Genomic DNA, 17,668 nt, shown 5'->3' on the forward strand with positions numbered 1-17,668 from the left:
TTTCATCCCCATCCAACTTTGATATTTTTTAAGTTTGCTACTTCTTCCCCCCGGATTATTAATATAACAGTCAGGTGAGCACCTAGAGCCGTCTTATTTCCTGTATTTCCTACGTTTCCTTATTTTTAGTGTCCAAATCAGTGCTGCCTGTGCTATAAATGGAGCTGCAGTTCTATATTGTGCTTATAATGCTTCTTCTCAGATCAAAAACTTCAAACAGAATTCATTGGCTAAAAAATAAATGCACCAAGTGTCTATCTCAATTCATCTCAACTGCTGGATTATACAAATTCATCTTCTAATAGTTGCCCGATTTAAACTACAACATGTAACCAAACAAGACAAATTCTGAACAATTCTTCGTGGTAGGAAGAATTCAAATAAAGATTTGAGGAAATCTTCATTTTCAAACATTACTGGCTGAAAAAAATAAACATAACGTAAGTAAATGTTTTTGCATTCCTGAAATGCCCTGTGTCTACAGTGATCAGGTACAGAAAAGTTACTTCAAGTTCAAATATAACTTAGCGATTGCCACATGGTGCAGAATCTTTCCACCCCTAACACTCCAAAAACCCAATCAGACAAGTGGCCGTAATCTGACTCCCAGCACACAGGGAGCTGCGGGGCAGGCAATGAGAGCTGCACTCTGGCTGGGGAAGGCATGAGTGACAGACCCACAGCAAGGCGGTGGGGGTAAGTCCTTCTTTGCCTTAAGGGATCAATGCTCAGGGCCAAAAGATGAAACTGTCTCTTTTATTTCAGATGTTTGTGCCTTCTTAGGCAGAATCTGGAAGGCAGCTATGGGGCAGGTGGGTGGTTCTTTTAGATCTAAGTACTGGGCATTTTCAGAAGAGAGGCATAGAGAAGGTAGAAGAAAAGGGATGCTTTTTAGGCAAATCCTCCGTATGTTTGAGATCTGCAAAAGCCCAGGAAAATTACCTTATGGAGGTAAATCTAGCTATAGTGCATTTCATCAGAAAAATTACTCACCCAGATGCTCAGCTGTCCTGGAGTGGATGAGGCTGAGTGTTCAGCTAGAAAATGATGTGTCCGATTCGGTACAACCGGGTCACATCAACAAATCCCCTTTGTTCTGGGGCAAAAGAAGCAAAACTAATTGTATTGATCATTTCCAGTGAGTGTGAACATGTAAGGGAACACTGACAATAAAAACAGGGTGCTATGGGTGACGCTGGGGTGAGCCCTCATAAGGCCAGAGATATGTCTATGCTGCCAGCAAACTTCAGGATTCACAGCCGACTGAGGCTGGTACATCTGCCTTGGAAGGAGATCAGATTTTTGTGGATAAAAAAAAAAAAAAAAAAAGCTAAAAACATTCTTAAAGAGTATGTTTATGTTTTGTTTTCAAGTTTTGCACTCTTTTAAATTTCTCTGGCTGATGAAAATTTGAAGCTGAAAGAGCAACTGAGTTTCTTAAATTAGGTCTCTGGAGAGGTAGACAGGTGCATGAGAGACCAAGCAGGGAGAGAACTCGGGAAACGGCAGAAGTGAGAGGTGAAGCGGGTGAGCAAGGCGGCTGGCCTTTTCTGGGTCCCACCTTGCCTGGTGTCTCCTGCGGGGCTGAGAAGGACGTTTTCTGCCCACCTAGCTTCCTTAGCCTCCTATTTTGTCCTCCTCCTTCTCCCCACTAACCCTGACCACAAACAACAGCACCTGTGATCGCATTTTGCCCCCTTTGCCATCCCGGCTACAGCCCTGGGCTGCCAGTGAGTTCAGAAGTGACTCTCCTAACTTCTTCAATGTGTGACTTTCCTGAGTTTGCCCTCTTTGGGAATATTTTTAGTGTCTCCTCCAGGGTGTCCTCCCTGCCCCATTCCAACTACCGTTTTTGTTTCTTTACATTCTCTTCCTCTAGAGAGTATGATGTCATTGTAATCCCACCTGGAGTTTTTCATACTTCTGAGATTTGCTTCACTGGGGCAGGGGATGCATGGGATGTGGCTGGCCACCCCGCTGTGGAGCCAGCTCTTCCTTTATCCTGCCACCCAGGCTTAGGCAAGAAAGGGTTTTTCACCCTCCACCTCTAAAGCAAAGCCCCGTAGCAAACTAAGGGTTAGGCTGAGCTGGAAATTCCCCTCACCCTTTTTGGCACTGCATTTCCTCACTACCCATGCAGAAAGCAGGCTCCTGGGAACATTCAGTGACATGGGGAAATGAGGGCCCCGCAATTTGTCAGAGAGAAAGCCACAATAATATTAATCTCTTAAAGTACTTGACTTTCTTACCTAACCCCTTATGTGGTCCTCTGCAATTAGATTCTTTGGTAAATGCTCTCCATACTTCTTGGCTCTCATGACTATCACAGGCAAAGGACAAGGACAAAAGTCTTAGATGACATGGTAACTGGGGTAATTGCCCCCACAAAAGGGCAGTCCTAGCCACTTCCTCCCAGAATGAGCAGTTGGCGTCAATATCGTCAAACCACCCCTTCTCTGCTCCAAAGATCTAATGACAACAAGAGGGATATAGACGGGAGGAGAAGGCGTCCTCCCTCTCCCAGACTGCCTGCCCACCACCCTCCCCCGAGAAACTCCGCAAGGTGAGACGCACTGTCCTCTAAGCCCATGTAACAGAAAGCCATCAAGAAAACCTTAGAGAAAAGCCGTTTTCCATAGAGCCTTCTGCTCAGGGGCCCAAAGTTTCTCTAGCCACACCCCCTTTTCCTGACTTCCCGAGCTCTGCACCATGAAGGCAAGAAGGGTACAGGGGCGTTGCTGGCACACCCCAGCCTCCAGGCTCCCTGTGGCAGGTTTATCTGCATTTGTACGGTCAGGATCAAGGGGTGAGAGAAGGTCGGGCACGAGGAGAGGCTGTTCTTCCTCCCCTAAAAGCATCCCCCACTCCCATCTCTCCCCACCTCCAGCGGCCAGGATGCAGCCGGGCCGGCGGGCAGGCCGGCGGGCTCGCGGGGCCGCTTGTGTGTGTGCACCTGGCTACCGCCCCTAGCCTGGCACGAGCCGGGAATGGCCGCTGCTCCGCCCTCTGAGAGGCGCTGCAGGCTCCCTGGGGACGGAGGTTGACACGTCCCTGTGCCGCACGCCCAGATCTGGGCGGTGCGCGGTGTCCCTTGGGCAGGCTCAGCTCCCGGACTCCTCCCGCTGGCAGCCTGCTCGCTCCTGGCGCAAGGGAGAGTGAGGGAGAGTCGCTGTCCCAGCTGAGGCCCCGCCTGTTCCCATCGCCCTAGCTAGTCACCAGAAGCTCCTCTCCCCTCAATGAGTTCACTTTCTCAAAAGACAGTCTTCAGCACCCTGGCTTCCTAGAAGTCTCCCCCTTAATCCAGAGTCTTGAGGGAGGGGGAGATTTTCAGAATGCCATTTCAAAGCAATCAAATGCAAAGCTAGAAAAGACGACCCCCCCCCCCACGCATACCTTGTTTTAATACTTTATGTTCAAAATATAAGTGGCATGTAAAATGTACTTGAAACTTAAAAAACTTGCTCTAAGGGAATTAAGTACAAGGTAAATATATTTTATTCTTAATCTTTTAAGGAATTTGATTTAGACATTTTCCTTTCTAGGGACAGTTTGGATAATTTTCCAGTGAAACTGGATGATCTTTGAATATTAAATCAAAGGAGACTAGAATAACAGTCTCTTGACTATTCATGAAGGAGCTTTAGCAGAAGCATTCTTTCTTGGTGTTCTAATCACGCTTGGCAGCACCTGCCCACAGTACCCGAAGATGGCAGGCCTTGTTCCCTTCATCCAAATTCATAAACCCGGTTGTAGTGGCTTCTGATGATGACTTGTTTCTCTTTTCAGTAAGTGTGGACCGTTGTGTACCAGAGAGAACATCATGGTGGCTTTCAGAGGGGTCTGGACTCAAGCTTTCTGGAAAGCAGTCACAGCGGAATTTCTGGCCATGCTTATTTTTGTTCTCCTCAGCCTGGGATCCACCATCAACTGGGGTGGAACTGAAAAGCCTTTACCGGTCGACATGGTTCTCATCTCCCTTTGCTTTGGACTCAGCATTGCAACCATGGTGCAATGCTTTGGCCACATCAGCGGTGGCCACATCAACCCTGCAGTGACTGTGGCCATGGTGTGCACCAGGAAGATAAGCATCGCCAAGTCTGTCTTCTACATTGCAGCCCAGTGCCTGGGGGCCATCATTGGAGCAGGAATTCTCTATCTGGTCACACCTCCCAGTGTGGTGGGAGGCCTGGGAGTCACCATGGTAGCGTCTTTAGCTATTTTCAAACTAGGACTCCAAGCTTCTTGCAAACTCTTTGCTAAATAATGCCTTGGTGGCATGAGGCACATCCCTAAAATAGCTAATTCACTCCTAAGGAATTTTTGGATGATTCTTAATAGTGTGAAAACTGATTCTGGCAGTGTTTAGGTATATCTGTAAGAAATCATTGTTTGCTCTTGAGTGCCCTAAAAATAACAAAATCTAGGTGGCCTGAAAATTGTGTTGGTTTTTACCTCTCCTTCTCCCATTCCAGTTACTATATTGACTTTATATTTAGCTTAATGCATTTTCCTTACAATTATTTGTTCACTAGCAGAAAAAAACTTTTCTTGTCGTGTTCATAAGATGTACAATGATCTACATAAAGGGTTGTGCTTAAAAAACATAGACCTCTGATCCTAGTTTTGTTCTTAGCTGATTAGGAGTATCAATTGTTAACTCAGCACCAGGGCTGATTAAAAAAATAAAAAAAAAAAAAAAAGCACATGGCTTAAATTTTAATTGAAATATATATTAATTAATTTAAACCTAATTAATGGATTTAATCATTGCCTTATGCAATTACAAGGCTCTCAAGAAATTCTTTTACGAGTTAAGTGCTGCAGTGGCACATTTTGCTTCCTTTGTAGAAAAGGACATTCAGCACAAACTCCTGCTTGGTCATTGTAAGAGTAATTATCTGTGAGGACCCAAAACGAATGTAAATTTATTCCTTCTTTTTGGGGGATGAGAGAAGGAAGGCCTCAGTTGAAGGTGGGGTAGAAGACTTACCTTTATTTTTACACAGATCAAATGTGCCTTTCACAGTGATACTAATACATTGTCATCGAAAATACTCTTGCTTCAATTCTGATGGAATATTTTTCTTTCTCTAGGTTCATGGAAATCTTACCGCTGGTCATGGTCTCCTGGTTGAGTTGATAATCACATTTCAGTTGGTGTTTACTATCTTTGCCAGCTGTGATTCCAAACGGACTGATGTCACTGGCTCAATAGCTTTAGCAATTGGATTTTCTGTTGCAATTGGACATTTATTTGCAGTAAGTTTCCAAGTCCATTTATATAACCAATCCCACCTCATTTATCCTCACTCTAGCTGGCCTGAAGATGTTATGTTTTACAGCAGTTGCTCTTTAGTATCCAGCCATGACTGTCCATTTTAGGTTATAATTTTTCCAACTGCGCAATAAGAATGTTGATCTAGCTGCTAACATCTTGAGGTTCCTCTAAGTGACAAATGACAGCAAATTGCAATGAATGATACTTGCTAGTAGCCCTGTTTCAGCAATGTCTGAAGTTGTTTTCTTGTTTCCTATAGATCAATTATACTGGTGCCAGCATGAATCCCGCCCGATCCTTTGGACCTGCAGTTATCATGGGAAATTGGGAAAACCACTGGGTAACCCTCATATTGATAGTCCCTATCTTCCTACAGTTGAGGACAATTACCTGTGGGACTCTTTTATTTTTCATTATCTTGCTTACTAGTTTCTCTTGCATTTCTCTAACCTTGACCCCCACTTTATTTACATCTTTTGTAAAGACTAGGGAAAGACTAGCACAGATCTGCTGTAAAACATCTCTTATATCTGTTCTAGGCCTTCAATAATAGTTTTTTCCTTTTTTGAAGCACTATTTTAGACACTGTACCTGACAGATTGCAGCAGAATACACTGTATATAGAGGTTGCGCATGTGGAACAAGTTAAAGTCAGCATGGTGTAGTAAATACGGTGTTTAAATAATTGAAAGTAAAGTCTTCCCAGCAATAACAGAAAAAAATTGCAAAAAAAAAAAAAAAAGAATGAATGAAATACTTAAAAGCGCTGCCCATAGCAAAGATATTTACCCTTTTTTGTTTACAAATGCTTAAACTCAATTAATAGTATGTAAGTTGCAAATATTTGAACTGCAGATGGTGTCGAATAAATAATGCAAAGGTTTATGCTATCATCACCATAACCGTAACTGGAAAAATGAATGACTCAGAGAAAAGGCTCACTTTTCAGTCTCAAACCCAACCTATTATAAATAAATATTTATGAATGTAGTGGCAGCGCTTCCAGAGAATAGCAGTGTCCATTTTAAAATATTATAATTAATTTTGTTTCCGTTGTTTCTCACAGCAAAGAAATTTAAATCCTTTACAATTAAATAAGTAATGCAGCAATTGTGAAGGCCACCAACATGCTAACTTACAATAGCCAATAAAAATACAAGACCTGTAAGCCAGCTTCAAAGAAGGCTGGCTTTTATTATAGCTTACATATTGCAAATGTCACTTGCAACTTTAAAAAATTCATGAATATAACAGAATATGCCCCTTGTGTTTATTCAGACAGTGATTACTGACCTAGTCACAGCCATTCATCTATGGTATACACTGCAAAGGACAAGAAAATGCACCACTGCTCTGTGCATTCACTTCTAAGAAAAGTATACCAAATCTTTAAAAGTAATCTACAGCATTAAATAACAGAATGAGAGTCAGTGTTCAAATCAAGAGTTGGCTAACAATGCCATCCATGAGATTAGTCCTTTTGCCACTGATACCTCCATTTTTGTGTCAAAAAACGTTACCACATTAACAGAAATGGAAATTTCTAGTGAGTAGTATATGATCTTTTTTTTCTTCTTCTTTTTGAGATGGAGTCTTGCTCTGTTGCCCAGGCTGGAGTGCAGTGGCACGATTTCGGCTTGCTGCAACCTCCTCCTCCTGGGTTCAAGAGATTCTCCTACCTCAGCCTCCCGAGTAGCTGGGATTACAGGTGCATGCCACCATGCCCAGCTAATTTTTGTATTTTTTCATAGAGACAGGGTTTCACTATGTTGGCCAGGCTGGTCTCAAACTCCTGACCTTAGGTGATCCACCTGCCTCAGCCTCCCAAAGTGCTGGGATTACAGGCCTGAGCCACAGTGCTCAGCCCTGATCTTATAATGAAAGTACAACTTTCAGTTCAACAAATTAAATTGAAACTATTTTGTCATTAACAACTTTTAGTTAAATTTATAAGCACTTGAAAATGTAGATGAAAATATATATTTTATTAATTACTTGTCAGCTAGTTAAAATTTAAATAGTAGGAAAATTCTTAGCTTATTGATTAAACCAAAAGTTTCCCATGTTATATTATACCAAACTTAATTCTACTAAAAATAGCAATGGTTATATGAAATTTAGAACTAAAGTATATTTGTAGGTAGAGAGATTAGGAATAACATTAAAACATTAATTGGGTTTTTTGTATAGTATAATGATATTATTTTAGTTTTCTTTACACTTTTACACATTTTCTAGATTTTTAGCAATAAAGATTCTTTAAAGTACACATGACTTCATTTTGAAATAGCAACCTGACACTGAGATTTGTTTATTTTTGAGAACATGCATCTAGGTATCTCACTCACAGATGTTTTGGAAAGGGTAGTAATTATTTTGCTGTTCTGGTCTCCCTCGTGGGATTTGTAGCCTGTGGAATAGTATATGTCTAATGAGACCTTACTAAAGGAATAAAGAGCAAAGACATTTAGAGGAGGGCTCCCATTTCTCCTTTAAAAGAGCATAGAGAAGATAAAGGCTCATATGGGTTTTTTCATGTTCAAGAGAGGAACTTGATTCTTCCAGCCACTCTAACAGCAGTTTCCCCGTGAATGTTATGTCTTCAGCCTCACCTTAAATTTTGAATTTTATTTAAATCTTACAATGAGGATGCAAACTGAGATTAATCTGCAGAGGGTGTTTTAAACAAAAAGCATCTATCATGTTTTTTTTCAAATGAGTAATACAGTGGTAAACAGTATACTACAGTGTTTGGAACAGTGTTTCAAAAGAGAGGTTTTCATTTTGTTTTTTGTTTGTTTGTTTGTTTGTTTGTCTGAGACAGGGTCTTACACTGCTGCCCAGGCTGGAGTACAGTGACATGATCATGGCTCACTGCAGCCTCAACCTCCCTAGACTCAAGTGATCCTCCTATCTCAGCCTCCCAAGTAGCTGGGACTACAGGTGCACACCACCAAGCCCAGCTAATTTTTTTGTATTTTGTAGAGATAGGGTTTCACCATGTTGCTGAGGCTGAATCGAACTCCTGGGCTCAAGCGATCCACCCACCTTGGCCTCCCAAACTGCTGAGATTACAGGGGTGAGCCACTGTGCCCAGTCTCAAATGAGAGGTTTGAAGTCAGACAGGTCTGAAATCTCAGCTCAACCATTTGCTAAGCACAAAATCTTAAGCAAGCTTCTTACCCTCTCAGAGTGTCACCATTCTTTTCATAAAATGGGAAGAATAATAATATTTATCTCATAGATTATTGTTAGAATTAAATGAGATTATACAAGAAAAGTGCCAAGTACGGCTGGCTCGGGGACAGTGCTCAACAAGCAGGGTTTCTGTTGACCAAGTGCGTCTGCTAAAAAAATGTCTAATATTCTACAGCACACATGTGCTCTAAAGCAAATGTCTGCACTTCATTCAAACTCAAAACTTTATTCTAGGTGCATAGTTAATATGTAATAATTTCCGGCCGGGCACGGTGGCTCATGCCTGTAATCCCAGCACTTTGGGAGGCCAAGGTGGGCAGAACACGAGGTCAGGAGATTGAGACCATTCTGGGTAACACGATGAAACCCTGTCTCTACTAAAAATACAAAAATTTAGCCGGGTGTGGTGGCGGACGCCTGTAGTCCCAGCTACTCAGGAGGCTGAGGCAGGAGAATGGCGTCAATCCGGGAGGCGGAGCTTGCAGTGAGCAGAGATCGCCCCACTGCACTCCAGCCTGGGCGACAGAGGGAGACTGCGTCTCAAAATCATCATCATCATCATCATCATCATCTCCATTTATTGAAATCCTCTGGAATTGCTACTTCTCAACTAGCCATAAACTCATGTTTTTTCACCAAGCCACCATCGTAAGGAACCACATAGATGAAAGCTATCTGCACAGTAATGAACACATGAGGTTTTCATTTAAATCAAATCACCAAATTTTGGAAGCCTGGAATGGAGCAGGTAGTACTAAGAACTAAAAACTATTAAGTACTTTACAAGTATTATTGCACTTAATCCTTTTACCCCATGAGGTTTGTATTATTATAATCCCCACTTTACAGATGGGGAAAGTAAGGCTTTGAAAGTTAAGTAACTGATACAAGCACTCACAGCTCTGCTAAGTGGTAGAGCTGGGTTGGTTTTGATCATGCTGACCTGAATAATGGAATCCCCAAAAGATAAAGCCTGTGTGATGATCATGATTATGCAGGAAACCAGTGAAAGATGGCAATATTGAGAAAATAAGAGAAGGACTCTCCACAAATTTTTTGTCTATATTAAAGAATTCTTAGCTCGCTTAATTTGTAATACCACCAAAGAGGAGCTATCTTTACATTAAGGATTATCATAAGATGGAAAGAACATAATTAATGAAAAGAGAATAGGAGATGAAACGGTTCCTTCTTGTTTTCTGTTCAAATGCTGTTTAATGATTTATGGATCTCTGATGAGGATTTGGTGTTTTTTCTTATTTCCTCTCCAGTTCCCCTCTTTTTGATGCATGACACAAATACACTCTTAATTTAACCCAGCTAGATTATATATTCATGAGCTGCTCAATGGAATAGCTTCTCTCTACTTATACTCTATCCTCTTCCATCTTTTCCTTAGATATATTGGGTTGGGCCCATCATAGGAGCTGTCCTCGCTGGTGGCCTTTATGAGTATGTCTTCTGTCCAGATGTTGAACTCAAACGTCGTTTTAAAGAAGCCTTCAGCAAAGCTGCCCAGCAAACAAAAGGAAGCTACATGGAGGTGGAGGACAACAGGAGTCAGGTAGAGACGGATGACCTGATTCTAAAACCTGGAGTGGTGCACGTGATTGACATTGACCGGGGAGAGGAGAAAAAGGGGAAAGACCAGTCTGGAGAGGTATTGTCTTCAGTATGACTAGAAGATCGCACTGAAAGCAGACAAGACTCCTTAGAACTGTCCTCAGATTTCCTTCCACCCATTAAGGAAACAGATTTATTATAAATTAGACATGTGCAGGTTTGTTGTTTCATGTCATATTAGTCAGTCTAAACAATAAATATTTCATAAATTAGCAAGGAGGAAAGGAAGAAACCTACTGTGAATTTCAAATCTAAAAAAAGAAATATTTTTAAAATATGCTTAAGCAAATATATACCTATTTTATCTAGTTACCTTTCATTAACAACCAATTTTAAATGTGTGTCAAGATTTGGTTAAGTCTTGCCTGACAGAACTCAAAGACACGTCTATCAGCTTATTCCCTCTCTACTGGGATATTGGTATGGTCAATTCTTATTTGAATATTCTGTTAAACTAAGTTTAACAATGGCAAAATACAGTATTTCACAGTCATGCACATAAAAGAGAGAAAGTATAACAAGCTCTTTCATGAGCAATCCCTTATTTATAGAGTACCTCAGCAAAAGAGCATTAGCCAGTGTCACTGCTAATCAGTTACTTCCTTCCATTTATATCACAAATACCCAAGTTTCAATTCTAACTTCAATTCATAGTATTTCTTCTTCCTCCTCACTGCCTAAAGTAATGTGGGACTAAAGCCAGAAATTTGAAAAGAATATTCAGAAACCCTTCCCAAATCATAAGAGCACCTATTGAGATGCAAGACAAGCAAACTCATAAAATCTTGTAGAGGCAAAGTTACCATCATACGAAAATCACAAACAAAAAGGAAATCTGTACTCTGGTATCAAATGGTTGATCTGTTTTCAGTGCACACCCTCAAATGCGCCACACCAGTTTAATGATCTAAGCTCTTAACCCCTTTACCACTTTGCTTATTTTTTAAAAATTTATCGGCAAAACTGGGGATTTTGTTTGTAACTTTGGTTATCTATATTTAAACATTAGCTGAGACATATTTTTGGTAACAAGAACTTAGCTAGTTGAGTCCTGGCTTTTTGTTGATTATTAAGCTGTGTTCACTCTAGAAGGTGTAAAGGCCCTGTCCCAATCTCTGCCCTCTCACTTCTCATGACATTTGTTGATAATCTTTACTGCATGTGTAATCATATTTGAGTGAATTAAAATGTATGACAGACAAGGTACAACATGGTTGTAGAATAAAATGGTAAGGACATCAGATCACTCTGTATTCAAAGCTTACCAGAAGACCAATCTTTCATTTCTGGATATATTGTACATAACCCAACACATTTTTAAAGTATTTTTGTTACTGACTCATTTACTTGTCAAAATAATTTGGCTTTTTGTCCTGCTTTGCCTTTTGTCAGTAGAATGTTCTCCAGAAACCCCAGTTTCTGTCATCTTAACTAGTCTAGTCTAGCTGTTATCTTAGACAAAGAACTGCAAATGTCAATTTCACTGAACAAAAGCTACTAGAAGTAAAGCAGAAACCTATCACCGCAAGGAGTGACTTGTGAGTAACTGATGATCAAGGGCTGTCTTCTCTTAAGCATGGTTCCAACTGTGTGTCACTTTTTAGCATTAATGGCAGTTGTGTGTCTGTGGCAGTGAGATAATGGACCACTATTAAACCTGATTCTCTTCGGTGCTAGGAAAGAGTGATGTGTGAGATTCCCAGAGAGTCATCACACCAGTGTTATGCCTGGGAGTGCCATTGGCATACCGCAGGTGCCTAAATCCCAGGCCCCTTTCTCAGGGGGCGTGGCCACACCACACACTGTGCCAGTGACATATGGTTACTTCCTAGCAGGGATGGCACCTATGGAAACTAGGGTGCAAATCTCCCAAAGATGGTTTGCACCGTCATTTCAAATGTTTGCACAATATACCATTTAGAGGCTTAAAATCAGGGTGGTTCAGTTCAAAAGGTAATATCAACCATCAGCAAACATGTCAATTTAAAAATAAGTTCAGTTAACAAGGAAGTGTTAAACAGATTTTTTGAATACACTTACAATATACTGGCTTATAATCATTTTTATTCTGCCATATGGTTTATTTCATATACACTCACTTTTACACTCACTTCCCATTATAGTATTCAATAAGTTAGGGTTTTAAAAAAGTGAATGATGTTTTTGTAATTTGTTTCTAGTAGCTAGCAGAGAGCCTGGCACATAGTAGGTATTTGAAACAAGTGTGTTAATTAATAAAAATATATAAATCTCATTTGAGATTTAAGAATATAAATAATTTTCTTTTAATCTTTATTTTGCTCAATATTTAATAGGAAGCATGATTTCAAGGACTACTGAAGGAAGGCAATATAAATGTGAAAACCATAAAATATATTTTTTGCATTCTACTATTTTTAGGGGCATGAAATGAATGAAAGCTTTAGCACTTTTTTCCCCCTACATATGAGACAACATATTTTTTATTTCACTCAAGGCTCTGCCAGTAAAAAGTAATGAAATTGTACCTTTCTAATGACATCTATGCAGCAAGGGTCTATCGCCTTGTGGATGGCACCAAATTATCCAAGTGTATTAGAAGACTGGGGCTTTTTTCTTTAATCCCTTCTTATTAATGAAGTGCATAGTGCTGCTCCCAGGAGACCACTGCTGACAGATACACAGAGAAGAGATCAGAGAGGAAAAACCGGGAAGACATAAATGAATTATACCCAGCCATGAAACAATGCCAACTGTCTCTTCCCTAAGGAGTACAATTACCCTAAAATTGTAAGGTGGTCCCTACACTGAAAACGCACAGTTTGTCAAAAGTGTACAAAAGGGAAGGAGTCCGATTTTAAGCTTTCAGGGGACCAGAATTCGAATGTATGTTTCCATTGTTGAAGATAACATTTTCTTCAAAGAGCCTTAACCTTTTATACTGGAAGGAAATATTTTCTGGACCTAAGTAGTTGCCTAAATTTAAGATTCCTACACGTTATTTCTGCCATTGATGCTTTTCCTAAACCCTTATACTATCTTTTTATCATGTGAGCCTTTTCTTAATGCAGCTCCTAGGTGCTAGCTAGAGCTGCTGCTCAGTATTGAAGATTTTACAAGAAGATTAGAAATCTTTGGAAAATATCTGTGATGAAATTGAGCTATATGATTTATTAGAGATCTGACTCCAAAGAGCACAGAATACTGTTCTCAGACCATGAAACCAGACAACACGTGTATTGGTTTAAACTCGATAATAACAGGAAAATCCCAAAATAGAGCAGTAAATTCAAATGGTAGGATGAATCCTGGAAAACCTCCGATTGCAGCATGTTGACACCAACCTCACATGTTATGAACATTTCACATAGAAATTGCCTTTGTGACAACTGAAGATGGCACAGACAACCTTATCAAACAATATAAAAGCCAATATAATTTCTCATTGTAAGTACTATGGAATATGCAAATTCAGAACATTTTATATCTAAAGGTAATTCTGTCTTTCCTAATGTGTTTATAACACGAAAATTATTGGAAGATGTGGTTACTATTTGGAAAGCATAATGTAACAAAACTCTCTTTCGTTACCACAAATTTTGTGAGTTTAGTACTTTACAGATTGTCCCATAAGGTCAGTAGCTTTTGAAACCCATAATTCTCCAAAATAAATGAAAGACATTTAATTCAAGGATCAAAAATTGTGGCCACTTTTGCAAATGACTACCTATAGCCTGTGAAAATACATTTCAAAAAATGTCATGTGCAATGAACACTAAATGTAAGAGCAGTTACAGTGTGACTCACTCATGTTAAATAAATCAAAGAACTAAAAAATACATCTAATTTATGTAACCCATTGGAATGTATTTCTAGGTTTTCTTCAGGATTAATTAAATAAACATGCAATTTATGAAAACATATAAACAATTATTTATCACTTTTATGACCCAAATCACAATAAAATTGTCATTTAGGATAAACTGGGGAGAATAGACTGAACATATGGTTATATTCACAGTTATTTATTAACTTAAATGTTATTCCAACATTAGAGCTAATGTTAAAAAGATTTAAACTGTAATGTCTAATATTTGGAATAATATATTAAAGTATTAGCATTGTGGTTGATTTTCACAAATTATGTTGCATCTTGTACTACTAAGCTCGTGAAAATAAATATTCGGATGTTTTAAAAGGTAGACATGTTTGATGAAGTTAAAAATTCATTTGTAGTTAGATCTTAAGATGATCCTTTAGAATGATCAGGAGGTTTTGATATTTAAGTATAATCAACACCAAAGGAAATGGTGGTAGGCCCATGAAATCAAATGTATTTTTTGAAAGCCTGCAGAGTATACACTGTGGGATGCCCTGATACAGATAGTGAAAATTGTGTTTGTACAGGCTTAATTCTGAATGTCCACATCTATGCAAAATAAACCATTGGTTATCAGCTATCATTACGGTGAATCTAAAAGTGAAGACACAAACAATTGCCACTAGTATTGCTAAATAAATGATCCGTCCGCAGGCCATTTGGCAGATTCTGCCTACCCAGATGGATAATGTAGGCTCAATGAGTACTGGTTTAACCCACTGGGTTCTTGGTTTCAGGGGCTTCTCAATTTTGAGAGGTTATACACTCTCAGTGGAAGACTAAGGACAATCATGTATGTAGTGTGCAACCCATCAGATGAGTGATGAGTGATACCTTAGGAGCCAGGCGGATAAGTACCTCACTTATAGCATTGGTCACACTGTAGTGAAATCATTGGTGTAGGTGTCTATCTCCTCCACTAGATTCTAAACTCCTTACTGTGTCTTATTTCTTCTGTATCTTCCCACTCCCACCTCTACCCGTTGGCACTGAGACGAGGCTTGACTTTTCACTCAATAAGTGCCTTTCACTCAATAAGTGCTTGTTGCACGGATAAAGAAAGAATTAATATCTTACAATCATTAGGAAATGTTCAATCCAGTTGGATTTTGCTGCATAGATGTGTGCTAAGTATTTGAATTCTTATAGTTTCAGGTAGAAGCCCAAAATTAGCTCAAACACTAAAGAAAAAGGGAAATGCACACAAAGAATAAAACACTAATTGGATTTCTAAAATTTATACCTAATGTGTAGGCAACTAGACATGTTTTCATTGCTATATTTATACAATGGCCAGATGTTAGATGAAATTTAGCTCAATGAGTACTTCAGCAAAAAAAAAAAAAAAAAAAAAAAGTTTTTTAACAAGCATAGAAACCCACAGATATAAATGTCAGCTTGCTTTTGGATAATTAGTCCGTTTGGAAAATGTCCAAAACAATGTCACCTGAATTAATTCTTACTATTTTTCCGTTTTTCCACTTCTTCAATCTTTGGGTTTAAGGCAAATTAAGAACTCTAAAAAGCTGAGTTGAGTTCTTCAATTTCCACATGTTCAGAAATCTCTGGGAAATGATGATGATGTTTGTAATCTTTTTGCATACCACATGGCTGATGCTCAATACATGCAAGATGGATGGATGGATGGATGGATGGATGGACGGACGGACGGACGGATGGATGATGGATGGATGATGGATAGGTGGATAGATGGATGATAAATGATGGATGGATGGGTGGATGACAGAAACACTCTAATCTGGGAGTAAATGAAAATCATAGCCTGTATTCCTTCTATCCTTCAAGGATTGCTTTTCATAGAAGAGTTATAGAATTATGAAAGCATCAGCCAAGGGTTTCAAGGGAAGAGGAGAAATGAATGCATTAGAATAATTATCAATTGTGAGCACATATATGGGAATTTTGAATGTATAAATATTATTCTCAAGTACTTAATATTCGAAGCTCATTGTGGGCCAAGCATTATTATCATTCCCATTTCCAAAGATGAGGTAACCAAGTGTCAAGGAAATTAAGTAAATTACCCAAAATTACATTTAAAGGTAAAGCAAAAACTGGAATACAGATCCCAATTGATCCCAATCCCCACATAGTTCCCCTAAATCACACAAAGTTTTCCCATTTGTCTATCAGCTTCATTTCCCACCAGCTATGTTTCCTTTAAGTGGCAAAAAATAAAAACGTATTTTATCTATACCATGGGAACACCCCATGTCAACACCACCAAAGGGCAATAAAGTAAGTACTACAGGACCAGACTAAGTACTGTAGACCTTACAAAAGGTCTCAAATAAGAGAATAGCGCTGACTGCTACAATGGGTTTAATTTAGGATACTCTGGATAATTTAGGAAATTTTTGGTTGTTTTATCCTTAGGAAAATATTATAAATCCCACTATTTGAAACATTTTTCATTTAGTCTAGAAAACAGAGTTGAGGATAACTGCAAAGTTAGTGAGAAGATCTTCCACATTTCAATATGAAAAATAATAACATTAGCTTTGTATTTTTGTGCGCTTACTCAAGCCTTACATAAGTTTACTTATTCCTCATAGACGCCTTATAAGGTAGGTCCTGCTACTATTCCTATTTTTCAGGTAAAGAAACTGGAGCTGGGCCAGGTGCGGTGGCTCACGCCTGTAATTCCAGCACTTTGGGAGGCCGAGGCAGGCGGATTACCTGAGGTCAGGAGTCCAAGATCAGCCTGACCAACATGGTAAAACCCTATCTCTACAAAAAATACAAAAATTAGCTGGGCGTAGTGGCACACGCTTGTAATCCCAGCTACTAGGGAGGCTGAGAGGAGAGAATCACTCGAACCCGGGTGGCAGAGGCTGCAGTGAGCAGAGATTGCGCCAGTGCACTGCAGCCTGGGTGACAGAGTGAGAAAAAAATAAAAATAAATAAACAGAAAGAGAGAGAGAGAGGAATGAAAAGGAAGGAAGGAAGGAAGGAAAGAAGAAGGGAGGGAGGGAGGGAGGGACGGAGGGAGGGAGGGAGGGAGGGAAAAAGAAAGAGAAAGAAAGAAAGAAAAAGAAAGAAAGAAAGAGAAAGAAAAGAAAGGAAAGAAAGAAAGAAGAAGAAAGAAAGAAAGAAAAAGAAAGAAAGAAAGAGAGAGAAAAGAAAGAAAGAGAGAAAAGAAAGAAGAAAGAAAGAGAGAGAGAAAGAAAGAAAGAGAAAGCAAGGGAGAAAGAATGACTGCACGCTAAGGATAGTAAATAACTTGTTCAAAGACACACAGCTACTAAGCCACAGAAGTAGGATTCGAACCCAGGCAGTCTTTCTGTAGCTCTCTACTCTTAGTCACTGCCTGTGTTGCCTCTTACCTGTGGCACTTTGGGGTTCCACTAGTTTCAGCTTTCATTATCTGCTTTTTCCAAGCCTTTGACTTTTTCATATCCAACAGAGATTGCAGTGCATTGGAACTCTTCAGTAGTTCCCGACTTAATCTATAATAATCATTTTGACCACCTCTGAAGGAAGATTTAAACACTCAAGTGCAAATGCCATGAAGATAAATCAGCTAAACTTACAACATATTTTTGAAAGGGACTTCGAATGGCCAATTAAATTCTTTATTTAGTGAGCGGGGCGGTGACAGAAACCTCTTATACAATATACCTTCCATTTTTCAGCTCAGATTTCCTTGTTAGCCTTTAATTTACCAAATGTGGTCATTTCTCTCTGCC

At 39.5% G+C, this 17,668-nt stretch overlaps 1 protein-coding gene across 2 annotated transcripts; it reads left to right on the forward strand.

Moving 5' to 3' along the window:
* Window positions 1–597: 597 nt before the first annotated feature.
* AQP4 (aquaporin 4) lies at window positions 598–14,280 on the forward strand. Of its 2 annotated transcripts, none has more exon segments than NM_001257671.2 (5): window positions 598–696; window positions 3,787–4,201; window positions 5,095–5,259; window positions 5,538–5,618; window positions 9,876–14,280. In NM_001257671.2, coding segments are annotated over 5 exon segments (972 nt in total). In that variant the 5' UTR covers window positions 598–664; the 3' UTR covers window positions 10,155–14,280.
* Window positions 14,281–17,668: the final 3,388 nt, after the last annotated feature.

The sequence above is a fragment of the Macaca mulatta genome, chromosome 18, assembly GCF_049350105.2.
Source record: "Macaca mulatta isolate MMU2019108-1 chromosome 18, T2T-MMU8v2.0, whole genome shotgun sequence".
NCBI lineage: Eukaryota > Metazoa > Chordata > Mammalia > Primates > Cercopithecidae > Macaca > Macaca mulatta.